The following is a 26,542-nucleotide window of genomic DNA, read 5'->3' on the forward strand; positions in this document are numbered from 1 at the left end:
AGAAGCTCTGGGATATAAGCCTTTCTTCAAGAAGTACTAGACCAGCTGTCTTCTTCTCATTATGAAGTAACAACCTCATTTTTTATGTTATGTAGTTAAAACAGGGCAAGTGGAAGATCCCTTAAAAGTAATAAATGCTAATTTGTCTCTGATTCAATGCAACACCTTAATACAGAGTGAGGGCTGTATAGCACATGGGCCATATGATGCAGGATGGGCTCCTAGGAATCCTCTTTTCACCTTCCTCCCTGCTGCCCCCTACCATGGAGGCTGTGTGGGTGGTGGTCAGTCTCTTGGCCCATGCCGTGCTGGCAGTGTGAGCCCCCCCACCAACCCAGGCCCTCCACCACTGTAGAGCAGTGGGAGGGGTGGCTGGAGAAACCCATGGGCCACCAGCTGGACAGCCCCTGCTTAACACATAGGCTGCATATGGCCACATACAGATGCATATTTAACAGCATTTTCTAAAAAGTGTAGGTTGTGATTGGTCCATCAATTTAATAGTAATCACCTTTTAAAAAAGAGAGGGGAAGCGAAATCTTCAGACAAAAAGAGTTTACAGAAGGAATTGCTTTTCATTCAGATATCCAGAAATCTCAGATAGAGCAAGGCTGCACACCACAAGAAAAAGGGTGCATTTAAATTTTGTATTCTAGCCAAACTATCCTGTAGGAAATTGCCTTCTACATCCCTAAATTCCTTCTGCAGTTATAGTTGGGAAATGCATATCACCATAGTGTGTGGTCTTGGGGAAGTGTGGAGTGCCATTGCTGGCTCTGTCACTGAATCGGGGTGGTTCTGGGAAGGCCTCATCTCTTACTACCTTTCCACTTGATGTGGATAAGTTAATTGGTGCTGTGTTCTGAAAATATAAAAGGCAAGATTCTATGGAAGGGCATTATTGTAGGTACATTTAGCCCAAAATTGATAGCATTACCCTGGTTCATCCTGCTCATTAAAAATCCCATCATTCCATGGGGATTTCCAGGCTATGAGCAATTTTATGTTGGCCATGTAAACCCTTGAAAAGAGGATAAACTGATGCTTCGACAGCATCAGGAGAATCTAGCTTCAGGGAGTGGAGGGATTTTTTTTCTGCAAGTGGACTGATACAGGGAAGGAATAGACAAGGGTTATCCTGAATCTTCATTACACAGTACCTTGTGATTTGGAAAATTAGTTATTCCACGTTTGATCTAAACGGGTGCTTCACAGCTTGCTAATTGAATAACAAAGGCCAGTGCAGGTTGCAATGCATTGCACAGATTTGCAATAATGGTTAGGCAATGGCGTTGCTAAAAGGCTAGAAAATGGATTTATAGAGGATGGTTTGGATAGGGATGATGCTGCTTCTGGTGGGATTGGACTAGATGACCTCTAGAGGTCCTTTCCAGCCCTGCTGCTCTATGATTCTATGACTAGTATATCAGCTGGAGTCAGTATCATAATGAGGGAGGGGCAACTGGGGCAGCTGCCCTGGGTGCCAACTTGGGAAGCAGAAAAAACTTCTCACTATCGTGCCAATTTCAGTCAAAAATTACAGCTGCCTTTGTGTGTTGCAGGTGCCCTGGGCTCCTGGGCCACTTGGTGACACCTCTAGCTGCAATGCTCTTCTGCTGTGTCTGGGCTCAGGGGGCAAAATGCAGGTTCTGCTCCAAACTTGCAGCACATCTGTGTATTGACTTATTCCTGTTACTCACTGGTGGTGTCAATCTTGGTAAATCTATAAAGTCAGTTAGAGGAAAAGGAGGCTGCAGATGCAAACTAGTCAGTGAAAGGAAGCAAAAAGATAATTTCCCTATGAAACCCTAATTTCCCTCACGTTGAGAGGAGGCAGAGGAGAAGGTGTGAGAGAACAGAGCAGTGTCTAACAGGTGATCAGACCTGGTCCAGATCCTTTGGTCTCAGCCTAGTCCTGACATTGAGGAGGTTCAAGCTGTGACTCCACTCTTGCTGTTACCAGCATTCCCCAAGGTGCAGGAAGAGTTAAAGATAGTTAAGCTCATTGCAAGGGGCCAGTTTTCCCCCGGTCTGATCACCATCAAGTGACCTGTAGCAGTGGCTGGTGAAGCAGAAAACTAGTAAGTCTCAGAAGGCCACAACAAAAAAAAAATATCCACAGGAGGGAAACAGATATGGAAGGGGAGTTTTGAACATCTGACACATGAGAGCAAGTGACCCTCTCAAAGGCTATTTCCTACACTGACACCACTGGTTTCTCTGCTTTTTGAAAAGCAGCAATGGATTGGAGACAGGGAGTTGGGTCTCCTGGGTCCTATTTCCAAATTTGTCAGTGGCTTGTTTAACATTGGACAAGTCACATGCCTATTTCTATAGAATACGATGGCCTAGTTTGTTAATATTTGAGAAGTGCTTAGAAATAAGAAAGGGAAAGGAGCTAGAGAAGGACCCAGTAGTATGTCGTTATCAGGTGTGAGTGCTTCTAGCAGAAATAGCATCATGAGAATGATCCTACAATCCTGAGCTTCGTTTTGCTAACTAGCAGCCCCTTTAACAGTGCTCTCTTGTAGCTGGCTCTGAATTTGCTTGCAGGATGATCCTATGTCTTGGATTTTGGCTGTTAACCATCTCTTTGTACCGGGCAGAGGCAGCAGGCCTGTGAGCTACCACCTGTTGTTAATCTAGCGCTGGCTAATCCATTCTGCACTGTGTCAGCAGTTCAAAAGGGCACTGTTAGTATTTTTTGCCAACTTCAATTAATGTGAGATTTCAGAGGCCCCCTCTGATCACATTTCATCTGTCATGAGTCAGGAACAAAACAGACAGATTCCAGTTGAGAGGAGAGAAGAGAAGGAGTTTATTGCAAACACAACAACAACAGCAACAACAACCTTTGGATCTGCTCAGCCAATGCTGTAGGTAACTCATCTCATCTCCAGCAATTTGACTTCTTTTTTTAAAAAAAGCACCCAGAAAGTCCAACCCCTCCCACCTCCCCTAAACACTGTAAGTGCAATAACTTACTTCCAAAAAAAAAAAATTAAAAAGAACCAAGATGCAAGACTGTTTTTTCTTTTTTAATATTACACTGTAATGAACTTGTAATACATGTCTGCATAGGCATTAAAATTGAATGGCACAAACCTCACATTGCAATATTTTTTTCATACTTTTAAAAATTCATTTTTCCCCCAGAACTTTTTTGGTTTTTAATGTTTTTTTCTTAATATCTTCTACCCCAGGCTGTTAAGCTAAAGAAAAAGTTGCGTTTATACATGGTTACAATATTTTACAACAAGAACAATAGTATTGATTGAGGTTTGTTTTCTTTCTTTCTCCCACTCTCTCTTTCAAACACTGCACACCTAAACTGATAATATTATTATAACATTGAAAACTGTCCTTCAAAATCAGTAGTATAAAAGTCCTAGCTCTATCTATCTATCTAGATATGTGGAGAGGGGTGGGGTGGAAGTAATCATGTTACCAGCAAAGAGTTAATAAGGTACAAGGTCAATCTTTTGCCTCCCTGCAGTACCATTAATAAAGCTGAGACTGGCTGCCTGATTTTCAGCATGATTCTGCCGCAGTTCCCATTTGGATTTAATTCTTAATTCAGTCTGTTTGCTTTTTGCTGTGTCAGTCAGAGCAGCAAAATAAACATAGTTCTCTGTGTCTGTTTGATTATTTTTGAAACCCTTTCCAGGAAACTACCTTTTGAGCTTAGTTTGTTTTTAGAGTGTTTTACAACATACTGCGAAGTCTGGGGGTACTCAGTGAATGGGAACACCCGCAAAAAAAAAGACGCCTCCCCATATAAATGGACACATCACATGCAGGCACATGCCACATCCAGACTGTACAGTGCAATCCACATACTCACTGCAAACAGAGATGGCATATGGGATATGCACACAACACTGCATACAAGCTTGTACATTCACACTGTACATTCTGCACACAGTTCAGCCACCTATGTGCATGTACGCGTGGGCACACACACCCGTACTATTGCTCACACACCTAGAGTTGTTCTTAAGTGTTGTTATCCAGCTATAATCTGTTGGGCCACACCTTTGTTACTAATTTCAAACCTAGGCAACAGATTAAGCCAATTTGCCTTTGCTTGATTTCTCAGGCCATTGTTACAGGGAACTAGCAATATTAGTGCTGAAGAGATGAGACCTTTAATTCATTAGTGGATTTTAAAGGAAACAACAAGCACAGCAGATGGCTCATGGGCCTACTAGGAGCTTGCAGGAACAATGTTTTGGAGTTTCCTGGGTGGCAGAAAGCAAGTCCTCCTGCCTGACTGCTTCACCAGCACTGCGTCTCTTAAGAAACCTATTCTGGGGCAGGAGAATAGGAGGAATTTCATTCAGTTTTAGAAACCTACCATGCCTATGCCACGTATGGAGGAAAAATGCATTACTGTCTTCTCCTGCCCTCCATGATCTGATTATTTTACAGAACCAAGTATTCTCCAAGTGTCATCTATATGAAACCCATGCACCCTTCTTGGTGGCTGGTAGAAAGGAACCATTTTGGAGCCTACTAGTGGAAGACCTGGGAGCAGGAAATATGTAGGAAATATTTTAAAGTTATGTTAATGTTAATTATTGCCACTAATAAATGCTACCAGGTCCTTGGATAGATACTGGTGCCTGACCACATGTTAACATGCTCTGGGAGCCATGCTGCTGTTTGGCCTGTTCCCATTTTCAAGCTTTAGTGCTTTCTCCTGTGTGTTTCTAATGATGGGCAGAAGAAAAGTGGCTGCTGCTGTATCCTTCCCTCTTGGAGCACTGGATTCATGCTAGAGGGCACAGCTTCTCTGGAGGTTTCTAAACCTTTAGGATTGCCAGCAGAGAGCGCAGGAGAGAGCAAAACACCATTGCTGGCACTGTGGCAGTGGTCCTAGGCACTTGAGCCAGTTATTCTAGTATCCTGACCCACAGCTGCTGAAAACTCCCATCTCCAGTCATGCCTGTCACTCTGTTCTGTAATTTTTTTTTCTAAGTGGGCAGGCTTAAGGTTGTATGGACAGGCAGGCAGGCTTAAGGTTGGCAAGGCCAAGGCAAGGCGATCACAACTCCAGTTACAGAGGGTAGCAAAATATAAAATATCAAAAGATCATGAAGAAAATAGAAAGGAGACAAGATGAAAGGTGCCTCCCTGTGATGGAGGGTAGGACTCAAAGGATCACCAATGTGAGAACTGGGAAGGCAAAATAAGTCATGGTTGGGTTAAAGAAAGTTCTATATTTTTTAATAGATTTTTTTTTTCTATTTGAAGAGTTTCTTAAAATTGTGTGTGCGTGTGTGTGTGTGTGTGCGCGCGCGCACACCATAACACACATGTATTAAGTGGCTCTGATGCTTTCAAGTAACAATGTTCCACCTTTCAGCTCCACTTTGTGTCATTGAATTAGGACCTTGTGGGGGAACGGCACTCAGAGGGCAGCGCCAGATTGAGAGAGAGCGAGCAAGCAAGCAGAAGTACTTATAAGTAGCTGGAGGCACTTAATGGCACTTATTTCTTCTAATGGAAACCGCCTCCCTTATCCTGCCACCCCCCCACCCCCCCGCCTTCAACACAGCTCTTGTAACTCTATGCCTCAGAGAAGGGCAAGAGCGGTTGGCTGTAGCACAAATCTAATGAGTCAATGGGGTATTTTGCACAAGGATTTTAGAGAAAGAAAATTTGGGGTTGAAATGCAATGCCAGTGTCACTTCTCTGTTTCCTTTAAATAACTGTCTTTAATAAGTCAAGGCATATAAGCCTTCATCCTACAAGTTGCTAATGGCTTGGGTGAAGTATAGTGAAAACTTCCACTGAGCTCAACAGAGACACCCCCTAGTAGATCTCACCTGTTCAAATCGTATTGACCTTGAGGAATGGAGGGGGCTCAGCAGCTTACAAAATCAGGCCTAAACTGTCCCATCACAGCCTTTTTAAAGCTGCCTCAGTTTTAAAAAGAGGGGTTAATTTGCCTACTTGCTACTATTTCCTATTATGCTGTATACCCTTTTTCCTTGTACTGTATATGCAAAGGAGCTAAAAGAGGTCCTTCCCAAGTACCCGTGATGTATCCCATATTGCACAGTAGTGTCTCCTGCCATTGAGGAAGGAGGCTTGTTGTGCTATTCAGCTTTCAGCATTCAGCTACTAACAAAGTCGCTTCGTGGTCATTGCCCCTGTTTAGAATAGGGCCACGGGCAATTCTTGTTTGGTGACATATAAAGGAGGTTTTATGTTTAAGGCTATTTTTACTGTGAGACTCATGAAAGGAGGAGGAACACAGATTTGATGAGGAGGGGTAGAAAAAGCCAGGTTTTGCTTCATCCCAGGCTCTCTCCAAACATCATCTTCTAGCTGAAATGTACGGGCCAGGTTTGATGTCCCGTATGTAGCATCTTTTTGGCAATTTGTGTGAAGCTAGGGGTATGTAGGAGGAGAGTGGTGCTCCATTCCTGATGCAGAGCCTTAGCAGGTGGACAACTACAGCTGGCTTGGGTACTGTACTCAAGCCCTTCCATGGCTGTAGACCAGGCCAGGCTTTGCACAGACTGTGGTGGTGACCATGAGTAGAACAAGCTGGGAACTAGGCAGGCAAAGTGAACCACAGAGCCTGTCTGGGTCAAGCAGTCTCACTAAAGGATCCCCATTACATTCAGCGTAACTAAGTCCTATTCTTTTCTAGTGGGGGGCGGGGAGGCAGGGGGAGGATATGTAGTGGCCAAAGTATTTCTTGAATTACAAAATCTCTCCAGTGCCACTAAGGTGGCTTTAAGTAGAGGTTATGTGCTACCCCAGTATAGTTGGACAATTAGGTTTCTGTCTAAATATATTCATTTCAGAATAAAATGGATGAATATGAAACCAACTAGAAATGGGCTCAGGGAATAGAAACACCAATCCATGCAAAAATGCCCCTTCTTGCACAGCGCTGGCAGCCCAAACAGAAGAGATCTGAGCTAGTTTAGCAAAGCTAGAGGTAGCAAAGCTAGAGGGTGAAACCAACCACATGAACTTCACTGGCCAAGCAGGAAGCGGTACAGAAACAAAGCAATTTAACTGTATGTGTGGAAAAGCCAATCAAGGGCCTAGCTCTGGACTGGAATGAAGTGAGGGCACGTAGAGGCCCTTCCTGGCTCTACTGTCTGGGATTCTCTTCCAGCCTCCTCATTTTTATTCTGGAAAGGTGTTTTTATTAACATAAGAATGCTCAGGAGAGGGGTGAGAAGGATTTAAATTTAAGTGTGGTCTATGCCTGAACAGTGTCTCTAATACAACCACTAGAATGGCAGTATTTCCAATGTAATTAATTGCCTGGTGTGGCGATCAACACTGTTTTTAGCAAATAAAAAAACCCAAACAGCTTCCCATGCAAGGAACATCCCTCCACTTAGCCCTGACTGAAGACACTTTATTGCAGTCTTCTGGGTGCGTACGTGACATCTTTCCTGCGAGCAACAGAGTAAAGATCCCCTTAGCATTTTACCAACCCTACTTTTTCAAGGAAAAAATGAGCTAGGAGTATTAGTTTTGCTTATTCTGATAAATATATATTAATGCTAGATTAATATAGCCATATCATTTATATAGTGCACAGCAATGGTGAGGCACTACATAAATAATATATTATATACACATAGTTAGCTTGGAACCTACATTTAGAATAGTCCAATGTTTAGCCTCATGGTTAGACTTTCCAAAATGTATTGAAACAGGACTCCCAAGAAGAACAGAGGCCAAAGGGACACTGTTAGTTTTATAAATGGGAAAATTCTGCATTACCCTGCCCAGAACACCAGTGGGATGATCCTGCTTAAAGGAAATGAAGCCTTCCTCTAAGTAGCAGAGACTCTTCTGAGAACTTGTTTCTTAATGTTGTTGTGCTCCAACAGAAAAACTCACCAATTGTCTCAAAAGAATTAGCATCCTCAGCCCAATCTATTGGCTCAAATATGGTAGGCCAAGTTCATCCAAATGTAATGCTACTGAAATCACTAGACTTGCATACAAACATAAGCCTGAAATCAACGTGGAAGCAGATTCTTGGGAGAGCATGAGTGATGAAGCTATGATGCAGCTTCTTATTTTCATGGGCAGATGCACCCAACCCAAGCTGATTAAATTGCTTCAGGAGCACAGGTATGGAGGATGAGTACCACTCCATCCTGTCTTTAGTGTTGTGTCAAATCTAGCAGTATTGTGTTTAAGTGATAGTATAAAGGTAGGTTTGGAGATTATACCTAGTACCATGGACTTGCTGGAAAAATCTGAGGAGGACTTAGCTCTGGGGGGAGAGCTCACCCCCAAGTTAATTAATGATGCTGGTAATAAAACAAAATGGGCACATCTACATGTACACTTTAATGCACAGTAGCCTATTTTACTGTGCATTAAAGTTTCACATAAAAAAACATGCAATTACACTAATGTGCAGTAAAATAGACTACGGCGCATTATGTGACACTTGAAAACTGTGCGTATTTGTTACTGTGCGTTATGGCACCTAATGCACATTTCTTTAGAACCTCACATTGGAGGTACTAAATTTAATGCTCATTAGAAAACGCCTTAAGGCATGTGTAGATGCACCCAATATGAATTAGACAGAAAAATCAAGAAACCCCCCTAACTGTAAGGACATGGACAGTTCAGGAGGTTCTGCCTTTCTTCTGCACTCTTCTCCTTGCTGACTGGAATTTAAGAGGATGAGCACTGGAGGCCACATTCCCCCTACTGCTGGGGAGATGCCTGGAGATGGTTGTTACCTATGGGGTACTCTGCTATATATAACAATTCTAGACATACTAATCCTGCATCTTGGGGGACGGGGGTGTGGGGAGGGGGGGTTGTTGAAGGATTCCACAGATGCATCCAAGCTGGAAACCAGGTGTGTGCTAGTGCTAGAACCATTTCTCAAGGGGATCTCACTTCTGCTACGGATACCATCAGGCCCGTGCTGTGCTGGACAGGGCCTGCCCAACAGTTGCACTTAACTGAGTGGCTGATTGTAGGTAGAAGCCAGTAGCTGCTGACCAAATAAACAAAGAAAATTATCAGGCTTATTGTCTCTTCCCACTATGGATCTCTGCTCAGTAAAGCAAACAGTATAAATGTTAGCTTTTTTCCTAGGCAGGTGTGAAGCTTACTGGGTACTTCGCCCCTAAAATTTTTGAAAAGGCAAGAAAAAGGACCACTTTTGGAAACCACCTTCTACCCTGAATGGAGGGCGACAGAAGGGGGATGGGGCATAGGAGCTAGATCTTGAGGTTACAGGATAAGCCTTCCAGGAAAGGTGGTGCCCATCTCTCTCCTCGAGGTGCTCTGTTGGGGCTACCACCACCACCATACCCCAAGAATCTACACAGTGCCTTGATTCTTCTAAGATTGTGCAAGACAGGAAAAAATCAAGGGCAGGAGGAGATGGGGGCAAAGGCACTTTCATTCTAGCCGGGATTACCCTCCCCATTCAAGCTAAGAGTTGTGATTCCTGCCTAGAGGCCAAGAGCTCTGGGGCTTCCTAGAAGATGCCTCCTTGCTGGTGCCTCTAGGCTCTGTATGGGGCAGAACAAATGGGATGAGAAATAATGATACCTTAACAACCCCGTACGAGGGGAAAAGAAGGCACCTGGAAATGACTTGCAGCTCTAGCTCTGTGGCAAGTTAGATCTGGTGTCAGAAAAGGAGCAGAGAGAAAAATGCCCTGGTCATTGGCAACATGAGTATGGCAGCAAGACAGTGTCCTGTGGTAGAAGGAAAGCCAAGTCTCTTTGGGAGAGGTGAAACTCCACACCTTCCTTTTATCCCACCTGATCCCAGGAACCTGGGAGCTGCCCATGTGTATGCCTGTAACACTCCTCTTACGGTAACATATGTACTCTACATGCCTAGGGTAGCTAAAAGTGCTGCACGCAGATCTCCAAGGAGGCAATGGCTGTCTTGAGTCCAAGCGGATGGATTTATCTGGTTGTCCCCATTTGCTCTATCAGTGTCTGCAGGGCGTTGGCCGCAGCCCTGTCATGTCGCCCAGGAGATGGCAGCACTGTGCTCCTTTGCCTTCATCCTCAGGGCTGCGATGCTGGAGGTCTTGCGGTCCGGCTCACTGTTCAGCTCGTAGCCATTGAGGCCCGGGCTGATCCCGGCAGTGCCAAACAGACTGCCCATGTGAGTCTGTCCCACGTGGCTGCCTGGGCTGGAGACGCTCAGGAACTCAGAGACTCCACCGGCCGCATGGGGGTGAGCATGGGGGGACATGCAGGAGGGCACCGTGTCACAGGGGACCACGCAGGCAGGCACAGGAGAGGCAGCACCATTGTTCCCAATCCAGGATGGGTTCTGGATCTGGGGTAGGAAAAGAAACGTCAGCACTAGCTCACACAGGAGGCTCTTGGCTGGACTGGTGACAGCCCTGCAGAGGGAAGAACAGGTACAGCACAGGAAGGAACAGTGCAGGCGACTTCCACACATCTTCCGTCTGCTAGTAAACCTCAACCCTGACCCATAGGGGGAACCGTTAGAGGCAAGGGAGACAGGGTCTATGGCCCATGACCCTTCAGTCTTCCAGCTAGCAGTGTCATTTGGGAAGCCAGCCAATGTCAACTGTAGTATTACACCTAGCTACAAAATGATGGACTGACTCATTTCACAAAGGCCCATCTGGTAGCCTCTGCCAACCCAGCCTAGGCTTGCAGCAAAGACCAGCAACAGAAATGCACCTTGTCCATTCATCTTTAAATATCTTGCAGTGCTATTGGATATGATATCTTGGGGACAATCAGAAACTGCTTCCATGGCCCCTAAAACACTTGGGAACAGATTCACCCAGACTTCTAGGTATTTAGTTTCAATGGCAATTAGGCTGCCTACACAAGACCCTTGTAGAGCTGGGTACTGGTGCCTTGTGGTTGTTGGAATTGTTAATTTAAAACAACAACTGCATTACAGATATAGAAGTGTTAAAACATAAATGCTATCAGCAGCCCCCTCCTGTCAGGAGGCTTTCCTGGGTTGGCTACATGCGCCTCAGAATGCAAAGCCAGCAAACTAAGCAGAAGTAACTAACGGAAAAGTGTATGAGCAGAAGGGAAGAACTCCTGGGGACTAAATCCAGGCCCACATCCAAGAAAATTTTCCAGAAACATTGTGTGAGTATGGACTAATCTGGCCCACAGCCTTGGGGAGTTTTGGCGATGTTTGGCCCGGGGGGGTGGGGTGGGGGGGGAAGAGATGGACCTCAGTATTACAGCCAGGTGATGGAGAACTGCTGGCCCATCTTGGACCCAAGCTGGATCGCTCCAGTCCACTGCTGCAAAAAGGCTGCCAACTGCTGGTTTAGTCCAAATAATTGTCCCTCCTTGACTTCATGAGGAGACCCATCAGGGAATATGTGAACCCACAGCCAATCATCATATGACTGGGGAAGACAGGGCTTTAACACTGAAGGGGAATTCAGGCCACAGCATCTTGCACAGCACAATGCACTGAAAATGTGCTTAACCCTTCGGGTACTGGCTAATACCAAGAAGTGTTACACCAGGAGTGCCAAACTCATTTGGCCAAATGGGTGGCATGGGACCAGGCCAGAGGCCAGATGAACAGTACGGGGTTGGCCCTGCATGGTAGATTAGACCAACAGACCCTCCCTTCCTCCCCACTCCCAACATGCTGTAACCAGTATTTGCTTAAGCTGGTCGGGAACTGTGCCATATATGGTACCTGCTGGGGTGGGATTGGGACATGAGCTGCACATGGTGCCCTCTCCAGCTGGCCTGAAGAAGGTGCTGTGTTGTGTGGTCTCAAACCATCTACAGCAGGTGCTGCATGAGGTACAGTCCTGGATTAGCCAGAGTAGGCACTGGTTCTGGCTTGTGGGGTGGGGGGGGGCATGGAGCACCCCTCATCATCCCCCCTTGCATGCCAGATCCAGTACTTGCTTTGGCCGGTTGAGGACTGTGCTGCCCTCATTGCCTGCTCTGGGACCCCCACTGCATGTAGCACATCCTCACTGGACTTCAGTCCTGGACTGGTGAGAGTGAGTCCTGTGGGTGCTGGATCCCATATGCCAGGGCAGGTATGGCATACCAGTGTCAAGGGCTGAATGATCCAGCTCTGCAGGCTGGATCCAGCCCACAGACCATATCTTTGACATCCCTGTCACTATTGAGATTAATTTTCAGATCTGGGGAAAGGCTGTCAAGCAGGAGAAGACCAGTGACCACTAGGTCAGTCCAGCTCAATGCTCCTGCTACAAGGGAATTCCCCACGTTGCAGCCCACATGAAAGCTCGACATGTTGCTGGATCCTGCCCTGTGCCTTACACAGGGAAGCAGCCAGACACGAGATGCTAAGGTAAGGAGTTCCTGCCATGGAGCCCAGATGCAGCCCTGTGCTGGAGAGGCAGCTGATGAGGTTTCAAGGTCAGCTGGGGAAAAGAAACGCTCTTGTGGGGAGAGGGAATCTCTTCTCTATGTATACGGGGTGCAGAGTAAAACTGTGGGAGGGGAGGCTGCTGGAAGGTGAGGAGGGTGACATATAGGGGGAGAAGTGAGGATGCTGGTTTATACAGGGCAAAGTGAGGTGGGCTGTCTGTCAACTTTCCTTTCATCCTTCACCTGGCAAATGTTAAGGAGGACTCTCTGAGTTAAAATGAACGTAACTATACAAGATCCTCAGTCAGCAGTAAAATCCAGTGGAACCCTCTCTATTGGTATCACTTATTCCTGGAAGGTTAATTGCAGCTCGCTGTCAATCAAGTCATCCATCCATGCAACCACACTATATGCCTGTCACCTGGCAGTGCTTATATAGCTTAAAGAGTTACGCTCCTTTTTTGGTTTCCACCTGCTCTTCCCTAGGCTCTTCCTTCCTTTGACTTTCCTTGAAAGTTGGTCTCTTCTTTATTAATTAACTAATTAAGTAATTGGTGACTTTCCTGAGAAATGTCCCTATGGTGCGTCTAACTACAAAGAGTAGAAATTACTTATATTTGTTCCAAAGTTTCTGATCAGATGGGGGGTGGAGCATGTCAAGATTAAATGGAGGACTCCATATGTCTGTGTAGACTTCAGGTTAAATCTGCCTCAGTCAAGACATGGCCACACAGTCAAGGGAAATACAGTTATGAGCATTGGCTACGGGGCTCCTGGTTTCAAGAAAAGACTCCAGAGGGACTCACAGCAACCTCAGAATTGGTTACTAGCAGGGGCTCATGTGGCAGGAGATGGTTGTGCTTTACCAAGGCTTGAGTGGAAGGTATTACAATTCCCATGTAACAACTGATGCACACACACATACACACACCTAGAGCAGCTCCCTGCCTGGCATAGCATTTAATAAGGGCATAGGATAGGATCAGAGAAAAATTGGGCTGGAAGGAGCCTCTGGAAGTCATCTAGTCCAATCCCCGGCCTGAAGCAGGATCATGAGCTTCTAGCCAACCCATCTTATACAAGTCCTTGTCTAACCTATTACTAAAACTGTCCTCGTCTAACCTATTGCTAAACCTATTACAATCAACCCTGTCACAATCACAAGGCTTAGCATCCTAACCTGCCACAGGTAAAGCAAGACAACAGTAGTGGCCAACATCCTGTTGCTGCGAGGGCTCTTAAAATATGCTCACAAGATCCAAGGAAGATGGCCATACCCCCAGTTTCAAAGGAAAACAAAAACTCTCCACTGTCTATACCAATCTGACCACAGGGTAAAATTCCTTCCTGACCTCAAATGTGGTGATTGCTCTGATACCCTAATTTTAGGGGAAAGAGCCTCTAACTGGAACCTCTGGGATGTGCCTCTGCAGGAGCATTGGCACATCCCAGACAAAGTCCTCAGACTGGACTGCAGCCATACCTGATGCTTCTGCGGAAGGCAAAAAAAAAAAAAGAACCCCATACCCATGTAGCAACAGAAGGGCGGGGGGGGAACCCTTCCCAGCCCCATGTGGCAAACAGCAAAGCCCAGAAGCATGGGCTGGCCTTTGCCCAAGGAAATACAGAATTTAGATCATGGATTCATGCAGGAAACCATGTCTGATTTTCTTGTTACATGCCAAGGGAGCTAAAGCTGCCTCACTCAATCAGACAGATCTTTATGGATGCTGTCTGCACTGCTTGAGGACCCTAATAAAATTGGGTTGATCCCAATCCTTTCCCGGTGTACACTGGGTTCCATGTAAAACTTGCAAGGGATTCTGTAAGACTGGCTTCCTTCTTCGTCCAAAAGTTCTGAGCTGGACTGAGGAAGGAACATCAGCAGCACATTATGCTCACCTTTAAGAAAAACCCCTTACAGGTAAGTCTCTCCTGCAGGAATGAATTGTTTATTGGTAAACCAGATTGTCCTGGATTTCTCATGTGGCCTAAATTCAGAATCATGAAAAAACAGAGCTCAAGAGTCCTCTACTCCAACCTCCTGCTCAAGGCAGGACCATCCTTGTATAAACCTTCCTAGACAGATGCTTGCCTGGCCTGTGCTTAAAACCTGCCAGTACTGGAGATTTTCTAGAACAACTGCTAAGAAGAATTCAGCCTATGTTCAGACCCAGTGGGAAAGCAGGCGCAGCTCTAGGGAAGCAAGTGGATTTGCTTCTGAGCACTGGTTTGGGACTTCCTTGTGAAAGGCCTCCAGTCTGTGAGACTGAGCAGCAGCCTGGGATTAAAGACCAGGACTCTGACTTTGACCTGATGGAGATACAGAGCCACTAGTAGCTCATGTTTCCCTTACAGCTCCTTTTTCTTGTTCATTTAGACTGCAAGCTCCTTGGAGCAGACACCATCTCTAGTGCTTATCTAGTCCTGTGTACTCTCTGTCCCTGATCTAGATTATGGCCTCTAAGTGATGCCATAACCCACAATTACGAATGTTTGGAGCACTCTGCTGTGCTTGTTGGGTGGGGGGAGGCAGGTGGTGTGAGCTGGCAGGCATGCTGAATGGGGAGCCCTTGCTCTCTTTCTTTTTTGCCAGTGCGCACTAGCTGCTTTCAGAGAGGCCTTTCTAAAAGAAGCAAAGGTCCCTGCACATCAGAGCCAAGCGTGCAGCCATCTGGGGCCTGGATCTTAATAATAAAGCAAATTGACATTGCAGAAGAGAAAAGAGGAGCTCGGTGTTTGCCAGCAGGAGGCCCTTCTTCAGGGAATAGGTGCATTGAGGGGGGAGTGTGAGATGAAAGGAAGCAGCAGGAGAGGATCCAGATGGAGAGGCGGTGCAGCAGGCCCTGCATTCCACAGCCCGGCTGCCCCACGTGCTCCTGTTCCACTTCTGACCTTTTACCTCCTGCAAACTACATTTTTTTGAGGTTGGGGGAGGCAGGGAGCAGCAAATGGGTGATGAAAGTTGCAAAGGAAGATGAGAGAGTGTGGCAAAGTGCTGCCTAGAGCGTCCTCTGGTTGAAAGATGTCTCTGGTATCTCTACGCTGTGCGGTAAGGGCCTCTTGTTTCTTCCATCCCAAAAGGGAAGCTGAGCGGGGGAAAGGCCAAGCACTCTTGGCCTCAGTTCAGGAGAGCTTTCATGTGGTGCTCTCCAGAAAGGCCAAGCCTGTATCTGACAGCTTGGGGCTGGAGAGGGAGGGGGAGGCACAGCAGATCAGAGAACGCTTGAGAGCATCTGACATGGCAAACCTCAGCTTTGCCTGGATCCTGTGTGACAGAAGACAAAACTCAGTGGGATGGACTGAGAGGCTTGAGGGGCCCTGCTTACACCCAGGTAGCAGCCATATGCCATGAGTGGGTCCTGCTGTTGGGAGCTTCCTAAGAAGGGGCACTGTGAAAGAAAGATCAATCCTTCTTTTCAGTGGTACCCTTGAGTATTTCAGCTTCAGTTGCCATAAACTTTCTATGTGGATCTTGGGCATGCCACTTAGCCTCTATGTAGCTCAGTTTCCTGGCTGTAAAATGGGGGTAATAGGGCTTCCCACCCTCACCAAGGTGCTGTAGACCTAAATGCATCAAAGAACCTGTGCTCATGGGGGGCCAAACCACAGATAGGTAGCAGAGACAAGAGCAGGGTTTGGTGTCCCATTCTGTCCTAAGGCTTGCAGTTCAGGCCTCATTCCAACACGGTTCCCAGAACACACGGTTAGAAATAGAAAAATGAGTCTTTCCGCCACTGCCTCGGCCAGCCTCAACTGTTTCTCACAGTCCATTCCCCAGGCCTCTGCAGTCTGGGATCTGTGTTCAAGCATGTTTGCACTCATCACTGCCTGAGGAAGATGACTGCAAAGATTTTCTTGCTAGGAAGTCTTCCTGAAAGCATCACCAGCAAACCTGTGCACAGCTGTTACAACATTGTGGTCCAGAAGGACAAGCTGATGGCTAATGGTTCCTCCTGGTTTCAGGCAGTGGCTAGGGTTACAAGGGGGGATTTTTTGTTTAAAGCTGACATTAAAGTTATGTGTATGCTGACTCTCTGCTGAGCCTTCAAGTGCCACTAAGAAGTAAGCCCTGCCTTCTTGCTCCCATTTTGTGCAAGCCAGGGCTTAGAAGTTAGGCAGGATAGCTGGCTTGGAGCACATGCAAAGAGGTGTGCCCAACACAGAGGGACCTAGATTGGCTCTAGTAGGTCTAGAGTGCTTTGGTGTGTTCCAAGCAGGAGTCAATAGGTGGCACTAACTTCTCAGTGGGGCTCCTGTTCTTGCCCCCAGATTAGTGCAAACATGACCTAAGGGTCCTTTTCAACAACACTCAGCAGGGTGTTAGGGGTTCCAGTAACACAATGGTGAGGACAATATAAGAATTCAGAGAGAACAGAAAATAACTAGTATCACTGAAGTGTGGAACATGAGTCACTGTCCACACTGTTTGGTGTGGGGCTGGTATCAACCCTAAAGGAGGCTATCAAGGGCAGTCCTATATTAGGGTGTTGGAGATCCAGACCAATCAGCCCACTGCTAAGAGTAGGGGTGAGTTGTCTAACCATTCATATATTTATTTGCACTGTGCTGCCTGCCTAGCTAGTATCAGCTAACTGTCATGTAGACCTCAGTACAAGGAAGGCCTTAAAAACTAAAAAGTGTGATAGAAAACATGTTGCTGTGGGTTGTACTGCTTTAACTGGCAGAAGCTAAATCAAGCTAAGTTGCTGCTGGCTGTGATGGTGACTGGACTGCTGCAGGATGGGTCTTAACTGAAAAAAAGCCATCTCATGGGAGGGAGGAGGAGTGGGTGCTGTGTCAGGCAGTTGTTGTCTGGTGGCTGGACATGGCTTTGATCCCACTCCCATCTGGGTTAGCCTTGTTCCAGTACACTACCGCCAGGATAGTTTTGGGGTTTGAGCAGGAGGAACTGAAAGAGGCTGCACAGAGAATAAGTGGGAGGCCGGGGTGGGGTAGTGTGAGGGGACACTCACCTGGGCATAGTTCTCCGCTCGGGTTAGGAGGGGCAACTCATAGGCTGTTGAGAAGTGGGTGCGAACTTGCTGCATCTGACCAAACCGCTCTCGCTTCCTCCATTTTGCTCGCCGGTTCTGAAACCAAACCTATGGGGGGAGAAGCACAAATGCCCCAGATCAGAGAGAGGGGAAGGCAGAGCTCCTTAGGAAGAAGCAGGGAGTGCGAGCTCCCAGAGCAGTAACCTGGGGGACTAGAGACCCTCTTCCAGATAATGCCTCTCAGGGCACTACCCGCAGAGCTTTGCAACAGAAGTCTCAAAAGTAGGATGGGAGGGGGTCTGTTTTAGAAGTGGGGACTTCAGATGATGCCAGGTGTGGGGAATGTGATTACTCATGTCAGCACTCAAGCTTCCTAATCCCAGTTTGAGGTTTTTATGCACCCACTTATGCCCATGAGTCAGTCACACAACTAACATAGATGTCCATCAGTGGACCCTCCGCGTTGGGTGAACTGACTGATTGGTTTTGGCTAGAAGCAATTTCATACCTGCTGGAATAGAAGGAATGTCCTCGGGGCAAACTTCCCTTTAGCACTACCCAGGAACCATTTAAAAGGCAAGAGATTTTAAATGTCATCCATTCATTTTGCACCCACTACCTGTCAGCTTTCTTTCATAATCCACTTAGACCAGGGCTGTCCAACCTCTGAGCCCCTGGGGGCCATATGCCTGAGAGCTGCACCAGTGGGGTTGTACGGTGTGTGGGCTGCACAGATGTTACTCCTCTCCACTACTACTGCACCAGCATGATCCCCCCTTCCACTGCTACACTCCAGGGTGCAATCCCCACTCCCCCCACACACACACATGTGATCCACATCCATGGCCTCTCTCCCATGATGCAGTCCTGGACTCTCAGCTCCCGGTGCTGCTGCACTGTCCCCCACTCTGGGGCAAAGGCAGGAAGTTGCAGCTGGAGCAATAAGGGCAGCAGCAATAGGGTAAATGCCCAAGCCTCACACTTTAAACCCTCACAAGCTACATGCAGCCTGCAGGCAGCCAGTTGGACAAGACAGCCCTTACTTGGGCAATGACATTAATTTGGTTTGTTTCCCTTTCTGTTTTGGGGCAGTTTCCTTCCCTGGGTATCACACAGGAGCCCACTAGCTGCTATTTTGAGTTTCCAACCTTTGGGGAATTTGTCAATCCAAAGGAAAATGTCTCCACAAAACCCATAAAAACATCTCTGCTCCCATGAACATCCCTGTCCTTGGAAATGAGCTCCCTGCTCGCATAAATAGTAGGAAAACACTTCCTAATTCAAGAAGAGAGAATCACCTTTGAATGTACAGCAGTCCGGTTTATTTTGGGTAAACCTGGGGTTTCTTCCATTGTTGTACAGGGGGGTTCTGTGGGAGCTATAGGAAACCACTGGGAAAAAAAATTTCAGGAAAGGAACTACCACACCGGGCATGTCTGTACCACCTCTGCCCATGCCAGGCGTGTTGCTATGAACATATTCCTTACCCAGTCACTACTACTCCATACATGCCCAATGCCAAAAAATGGAACATAGTTGTGATTTGGCATGTGCTCAGGGTGCATACAGTACTACCCTTCTGCATTTAGTCTCATATGTGCAAGCCCAGCCCTTCTGGCAATATATTTCACATCATTGGCATCTGGTACCTGTGGAGCAAGTGTGTAGGGTGTGGCATGATTGAAGGAGGTATACCCCCTGCAGTGTGGCCTGAGCCATGTCCCTTTAAAGAAGATAATCCTGAAGCATTGCACGAGGCTGCTGTATGGATTTATTAATTCTTTTTGCCTCATGTTCAAGAGCCAAAAGAAGTGTCAGGCCAGCAGCCTGAAAGTCTCAGGTTGTACGCTCATCTATTGTGCACCTGGCAGTAGAACTAGCTTCTTCCAAATTATTCCTCAGTGTCTGGGAAAGAAGATGCACTGGGCTGGTCAAGCTCTCCAGGCCCTTCTGGGGCTGATGGATGTTTCTTCCCAAGACCTCAGCCTCACCCTAACCAAACCTCTTTAATTCAGTTAACAAGACTGTTATTAAGCTGTCTGTTTCCCTAGTCCCAAACAATCACCTGCCTCAGCTGAGATGAACCCAAACCCCCTCGGGCTTTCTTCTGGGGTCTTGAATAACAATGTTTTTCTTTGCAGATAAAGGCGCAATGGGATCTAATGCCCCATTCACACAATCACACCTCCTGCCTTGCCACACATGCATAGCAGGAGGCGCGATTGTGGGATTGTGCATTAGATCCCATCATCCCCCTTTGTCGGTGGAGGGGGGGCCTGGTAAAAAGCAAGCTCCCACAGCTGGGAGCCCCATGCACCCCAATTGAGGGGCTCCTATAGGGTGTCCTATATACCCTGTGGTGGGAGGATCATGGTCTCCCCACCCTAGGGATGCAGGAAGCTCCTGGGGCTGGATGATCAATTCTATGGCAGTCCCCTGGGGTTCCCCACACCCTGGAACCCTAGGGACTGCAGCAACTGCAATCCCCAGGGGTTTCATGCTGGGCATGGTGCACCCCTGCAGTTGGGAATCCTGTCAGTGATAGAACTCCCAGCCACAGAGGAAACCGTGCTACACGTGCAAATTAAAGCTTGATAGCAACCAGCAATAAAGTTATTACACATATTCAAGGTCTAATTTTATAGCTGGTTGGAGCTTTTTATGGCATGATAGCTACTTTGCATGTGTAGCTTGTCTCCAGGTAATTGTGCAGCTAAGTAGGTAATTGTGCCATACCTGTAATGTGTAGAGGGGGACTCAGATTTTCATTCTCATAACAGGACATAAAAACTCTCCTTTCCAAAGAAAATGCAGTGAAGATTTGCATAGTGCTTTAGAAGATCATCTGTCACAGACAGTTCCCCCCTGGCTTTATACCTACTTATCTATGTAGTTTTAATAACTGTGTAGCTGAAGTTCGTTTGTTCAGGTCCCTTCTGGGCATTGGGAAGCCTAAGAAAGAGTCTGATTCTGATCTGCCTTTTCCTGGCTTGACATCAGTGTAACAGTGCTGATTTCCAGCAGATCCTTCCTGCTTTACACCAGTGTACATAGGAGCAGAGCCAGCCCCCTGAGTTCAAAGTCCCCTAAAGCAGGGAGTCAGAGAAACACATCCATCAAAGGCTGCCTTGAAGACTCTGCAAGATACGTGTGATCACCAGGCACTGGGATGTGCAGGTCACGCTGGTGCATGAAAGCAGCTACCCGGAGCCCTTGCTCTCTGCTTTGAGTTTTATACAGTGACTCAGGGGGCAGTGAGCTCTGACAGCATACAGACTGGTTGGGAGATGGGGGATGGGAACCAGGGAAGGCAGCTCCTTTGCTTATGAGCAACCTCCAAAAATTGGCTGAGCAGACAGTGAAAACCAGACTTCTCCTTGGACACAAACTATCTATGCAGACACTAAAACAAGATAGACACTGACTGCAGTCAGAGGACACAGGCCAGCCTTTACAGGAATGGTAATGAGCATTACTAGGGAACATGGATGTTGGTTGTATAGTTTGTGCCATAAAGCAGCATGTCTAGTAGTTGGCACACAGAAGTGGGCAGCCAGACTTCTGGGTTTCAGCTCTGGCTGCCTCACTACCCTGTTGTGAACAGATCTCTTAAACTGTGCTGTGCCTCAGTTTCCCTACCTATTAAATCAGGCATCAAAGGGTTTCCAAACTCCCACAGCCATTGTAAAGCTTCAGATGTTAACATTTTTAATGCCTTGAAACTGTGGGACAAAAAATACCTAAACAATGACCATGATGGAGGGTGCTCCCAAAACTGCCTGTTTCTTCCTGCAGGAGCTTGTCTGGTGAGCTGGAATTGCTTTATTCCAGCATCCAGTCTTGATCTCCTTTTTGTCCACTGATGGGTGCCCCAGTGACTAGGCATTTCTTTACCATGTGGGTTGGGGATAGGTTAGCACGTATCCAAGGAAAGGCATGGCAGTCCTGCATGGATGTGCAGTGCCGTCCTCCATGAAACCTTCCCACTGCAGCCTTGTCAGCTGAGATCTTGTTCTGGGCAAGTTTGTATGCTGTGCTATAACTAGCAACCCCCACCTTACAGCCATTGGCAGGATTTTCATGGGGAACAATGAAACCAAACAACAAAGACTCTAAAATATATAGAGAGACAGAGGAGAGGGAGACCTTAATTTGATTGGCATTCTAATGGAGCAGGTTTGGTGCCCCAGGCATCTGTCTGTTTTGCTTATACCACTTTCTGGCGCAGTCCCCAAGCAGCCCAGCTGGAGGCCAGTCCCAGGGATGGCCAGCTTCACATTGCTTTGATCTGCAGTTTCAAAGTCAGTGATGCTACCCTGCTACTTTCCATGATGAGGAAGCCATGCTGTGCACAGAGGGTGGATAGCAGGTAGAGAACATGATGCGCCTTTTACTCAAAGGCTGGTGAGACCATATGCCATGCATGTGTAAACCCCCAAGAGGGGTTACACATGTGTGACTGGCCACAAGCATGGCAAACACATTGAGCTGTCCCCAAGCAAAGTGTGTGCCCTATGTATGCACCCGCTCGTGTACAGATGCATGTCTGTGAGCAAATGTACAGCATCCCCATCATGCTGTGTTAGCTCAGTGCCATCTGTGGGGCTCCCCTGTGATAACAGGGACCTTCCAGGGTCCTTCACAGCTGACTAATGATCTGTTTTGCCCAGCCAAGATGTGGCTGCTAATGTGTATAAAATGAAGCATATTGAGGCAATGGAGAATAGCTAAGTTGCTTGGTGCCTTTGCTCTGATAAATCTATAAGTTTTCTGTACAGCCCTCCTAGCTAAAGAGAGCCGACAAGACCATTTTTAATGTAAAAATGCAAGCAAGAAAAGAATTGCTTTCCAGCTATTGGAAGAATAGCTTTCCCACCTCAATACATTAAAGGGTGGCAAATATAGAAAGGTCCAAACTCAATGTTCTTTCTTTGGCAAGTCCTTTCGATAGATGAGGAGATGGGGGAGCAGCCAGGTAGAGCACAAGGCACCTGGGCCAAGATGGGACATTACATACTATGTATGTAGTTTCTACTCCGTGTTTCCATGTTAGCAGTCAGAGTGGTGATGGATGTAGGGGAATTTAGTGGAGTGTGTTTTTTGCCTGGAAGTTGTGCTTTGACAGGCCTTGGTGCTGTCAAAAGGCAGGAAAACAAAGAAACCTATTCCTCTCGTCATACTCAGCTGGTTCTGCTAGTTCTCACTTGGCTGTCGAATCCTCCCCATCCTCACAATGCTCAGCTGGATATTCTGAACTTGGTCATCTCTTAAAGCCCAGAGGTTCAGTTGATGCCATCTTCAGGAACACTTGTCCTTACTGGCTTAGAGGGAAAGACTTTGTGTCATTACATTAACACTCTCCCCCCCACTTACAGCTCACCACACCTATGTGAGTGGACGGGATGAAGGGAGAGCATGGGCTTTGTATAGGTAAAGGGGAACTGAGCTCTGGGTTTCACACCCACTTCATAGTTCAATCTGTAGGAATTGGGCCTGGGACTATGGTTAGGGCGCCTGTCTATAGGAAGTTCTCTGGCCATGTCAACTCTGCCTTCCACCCATGACTGGGACCATGACTGGGACCACACCTAGCCCACATGCCATGCTCCTATTCTGCACATACTAGATCCCAGAAGGAAGACAATGTAACTTGTGCCAAGTGGCTCTGAGTGTGTGCCAACAGCAGGCCTTAGACAGGTGCTGTGCCACTCTGGCGTGGCAACATTGCCTCACTTTTAGGAGGTGGCCCGTGCAGAGCAAGCGTGAGTGGGAGGTGCTTTGTGGCATGGCACAAAGGCATTGTCAACATGCTCTGGGCCCCCCTTCCCTTGGTGAGGGCCACAAGCCCTTCATTTTTCAAGCCTGAAAGAACAGAGCCAGAATTCATCTATAAGCACTGAAACTGGACACCATTTTATCAGTGGCCTGGAATGGGAAATTGGAGCCTGGGATGAGAGAATTGAATAACTTGAGCTTGTTTTCATTTCATGTTTAATTTCCTGCAGGCTTAGCTCAGTCTTTCCGCTCCTTCCACCAGCCTCCCAGGGTTTTATGGGGGAAAAGGGATCAAGATATATTACTTCTTGCTTTGCTTTGCTTTTTTTCTTTCCAAGGCGGTGATTTTGCTACAGCAGCATTTGACATTTCCCTCTCACTTTCAAGCCCCCGCTGCATCACAGGGTCACCACTGAAAAGATTTTCATTAACAGCTCAGCAATCGTGTAGCCAGCTCTAGGGGATGGGTTGAGGGGGTTAGATTCCCTGGCACTGAAGTCAAGGAGAGAAGTAAAGCAGAGTACAATGCTACTGTCTACTAAAAAGCAACAAGTAGCCATGACGATGGATTGATGATGAGCTGTGATGCCCTACATGGCATAAGGAAAGGGGGTAACTGTATGTATGAGTGGGCTTAAGTGCTCCTGTGTGAGAAAGAGGAGGAGCTATACAGTGGTACATCAGTGTGTGTACATACATGTTTGAGGATATGTGTGTGGGGACAGCCTTTATAATGATGTATGTGCATATGTGTGCATGTATAGAACAGCTGAATGTACAACGATCTCTGCACAGAGCAGGTGGTGTGAAGTGGGATGTGAGAACATGAAGGCACAAGGGGGTTGTGCAACATTGTGTCAGGCAGAGTATGTGGAATGTGTTGGTGGATGGCCTACTGTTCAAAGTAGAGGGATTGATCAGACCTGGATAGTGCCTTGGCTGTGGTTACATGGCTTTCAGCTGCTTTCGTGACTCATCTGTGTGTGCAAAAGTGAGTCGAAGGCCCAGGCATGGAAGGAAGTCAAGCAGTGACACTAGGCATGTTGGGAGGGTCAGTAATACAGTTGCACTGAGCCACTAAGTCCTACTGAGGTGTCTCAGCCTCTTGCTCTTTATTGGTTTTAAGATGTGGTGGAACTGGGCGCTCAGCACTGCTGCTTTCATAGATTCATAGACATTCAGGCTGGAAGGGACCCCGGAGAATCATTGAGTCCAGCCCCCAGCCCCAGGGCAGGAAGTCAGCAGGGATCATAGGATCCCAGCAAGATAAGCATCCAAATGTGCCTTGAACGCGTTCAAAGTGGGTGCTTGAACCACCTCTGGTGGCAGGCTATTCCAAACCTAGGGGACTCAGACAGTAAAGAAGTTCTTCCTTATGTCCAGCCTGAACCGGTCACATTGGAGTTTGTGACCATTCGATCTTGTCATCCCTTGGGGTGCTCTGGTGAACAGACGTTCCCCCAGATCCTGATGAGCACCCCTGATAAACTTATAGGGGGCCACCAGATGCCTGTGGGAGAACACTGCTTCCATCCCCAGGGACAGGTGGAAATGCCCAGACAGGGGCCGAAGCCTGAACAGAGCAACCTGCCCATCATTCCCAGTTTTACAGCACTGGCTTTTTCTTGCCTTCTTGCCCCTGCTTAACAACTCATGACAGCAGTTATTCTCTAGGCATGATTCAAAGGCAGTGGTGGAACTACAGTGGGGGGACTAAAGCAGCCAACTTAGGCACCAACTTATGGAGGGGTGGAAAAAAAACAGCTGTCACTGCAGCTGCACAATCACAGAGTGACAGCTGAAAGTCTCTGCTTCCCTTCCCATGTCCCAGATGCTGCAGGCGCCAGGCTGTGTTGTTACGCCCCCTGTCCAAAGGGGTGCAGGCAGTTTGACCTTCTTGGTTCTCTAGTACTGATGATGCCTCCTGGTTTCACTGGGTGCATCTACGTGTTCATTAATGAGCCATACTTACTGCACTTTAAGTTTAATACTTGGATAACCAAATATTCAATCACGCACAGTAACTTGTGTAACTGCTCAGTAGCATTGGCACATGGATTTTTTTTGGACATTAACTGTGCAGTAGCCTAATACTACTGCACAGTAGTGTGTTGGCATAGGTTTTGCCTCGCATGCTACTGTGCAGTGCTTTAGGCTGCAGTGCAGTTAGTGTCTCATGCAGTTAGTGTCTCCAGGGCCCAGAATAACTGAAGTGAAAAAAGGAAAATCTATACTTTTGTGTGGGATCTGGCCATGCACAGGTCTGGGTTACTCCAAGAGAAGGTTGTATTCTTTTCTGGTTGTGTTTGCAGGTAGGGACAGAAGAGTGTGTTTGTTCAGTGCTTGCTTTTATAAGGGTTAATGGAAGAGATTGCAGCACATTGGGATTGCTGACTGCTGTGGGCACTGAAATTGGGGACATGCAATATCTCAGCTAAGGGACTGTTTAAATTAGGGGTGGCCAGCTTGTGGTACAGGCAGCCTCTGTGCACGGCATACAGCGGATCAGGGAAGAGGCAGGCAGCACAGGGGCAAATCAGACATGAAACAGAAAGCAAAATGACAGAGTGGACAGGGAGCATAAGGCAGGGAGCAGGCAACAAAGCAGAAAATTGGGAACAGGAACGGGATCAGAGTGGTGTTTGGGGAAGGTGGGGTTAATTTGTTGCACACCTGCTAAAAAGGGTGGTCCCCACTGCTTTAAGTAAAGGTTTTGGAGGGTAGACAGGGAAAGGTGTGTAGACTTTACGGTCTTTAGACACCACTCTGGAGATTAGCAGCCGAAGCTGGCAAAAGTGGCATCTTCAGCAGCTGGAAAAGAGCCCAACTGGGGAATGATTTCCACAAACAGTCCACTGCACAGTTCTGCAGACGGAGCCCACTGTGGCAAGCCTACTGATGTGGTGACTTCTTCTCTAGGTGCCTGACTCCCGATCAGGTATTTTACTTGTGAAGTGTGAACATGGGAGAGATTTAGAAAGATCCATAGCAGTCACTTGTCTGCCTGAGCTTCATTTCTGCTTTGACCCACTGCTTTGGGAATTATTTCAGTTCTTCAGGGAGACCAGTTTGGCAGGAGAGAAGACAATTCTAGGTCAAGACCAGCTTTTACTGGTTCAACTATTGGGAGGTGACACACAGCTCACACCAACTTAGTTCATCTATTTCCCCATTCAGCTAAGAGAAAATGCCTGGTTTTTTGGTTCACCTATTCAAGCAGCTTAGTGACAATAAGGTTCCATTGGCTTCTCAGTTTTGATAATATACCAGACTCACAGTCACACCCAACTCACCAGCACCCTGGCTGGTGAATGGCTATGCCAAGGTTGAGAGAACTATGGACCTACATATCAATTCAAGCTCTGGACCTATATGTCCAGTTGGTAGACAGCCATTTGACATGTGGAAAAGTATCATGGAGAGGAC

The 26,542-nt window shown here is 47.1% G+C and overlaps 1 protein-coding gene and 1 long non-coding RNA gene across 3 annotated transcripts in view; one reads left to right on the forward strand and one right to left on the reverse strand.

Moving 5' to 3' along the window:
• The first annotated feature begins 260 nt into the window (after positions 1–260).
• On the forward strand, positions 261–3,764 carry LOC109321364. Its single transcript, XR_002104043.1, has 2 exons — positions 261–1,705; positions 2,148–3,764. It is a non-coding gene; the product is annotated as an uncharacterized LOC109321364 (long non-coding RNA).
• The window catches only part of ALX4 (ALX homeobox 4), a 72,132-nt gene continuing 48,614 nt past the window's right edge, over positions 3,025–26,542 (reverse strand). For both annotated transcript variants that reach the window (XM_019551980.1, XM_019551979.1), the window contains 2 exons: positions 17,321–17,449; positions 3,025–10,317 (listed from right to left, as the gene is read on the reverse strand). In XM_019551980.1, the coding sequence (XP_019407525.1) occupies positions 9,994–10,317; positions 17,321–17,449 (453 nt within the window). In that variant the 3' untranslated portion in view covers positions 3,025–9,993. The remainder of the gene's footprint in view (positions 10,318–17,320; positions 17,450–26,542) is intronic.

This window comes from Crocodylus porosus, unplaced genomic scaffold, assembly GCF_001723895.1.
Source record: "Crocodylus porosus isolate Cpor-Errol unplaced genomic scaffold, CroPor_comp1, whole genome shotgun sequence".
Classification (NCBI taxonomy): domain Eukaryota; kingdom Metazoa; phylum Chordata; order Crocodylia; family Crocodylidae; genus Crocodylus; species Crocodylus porosus.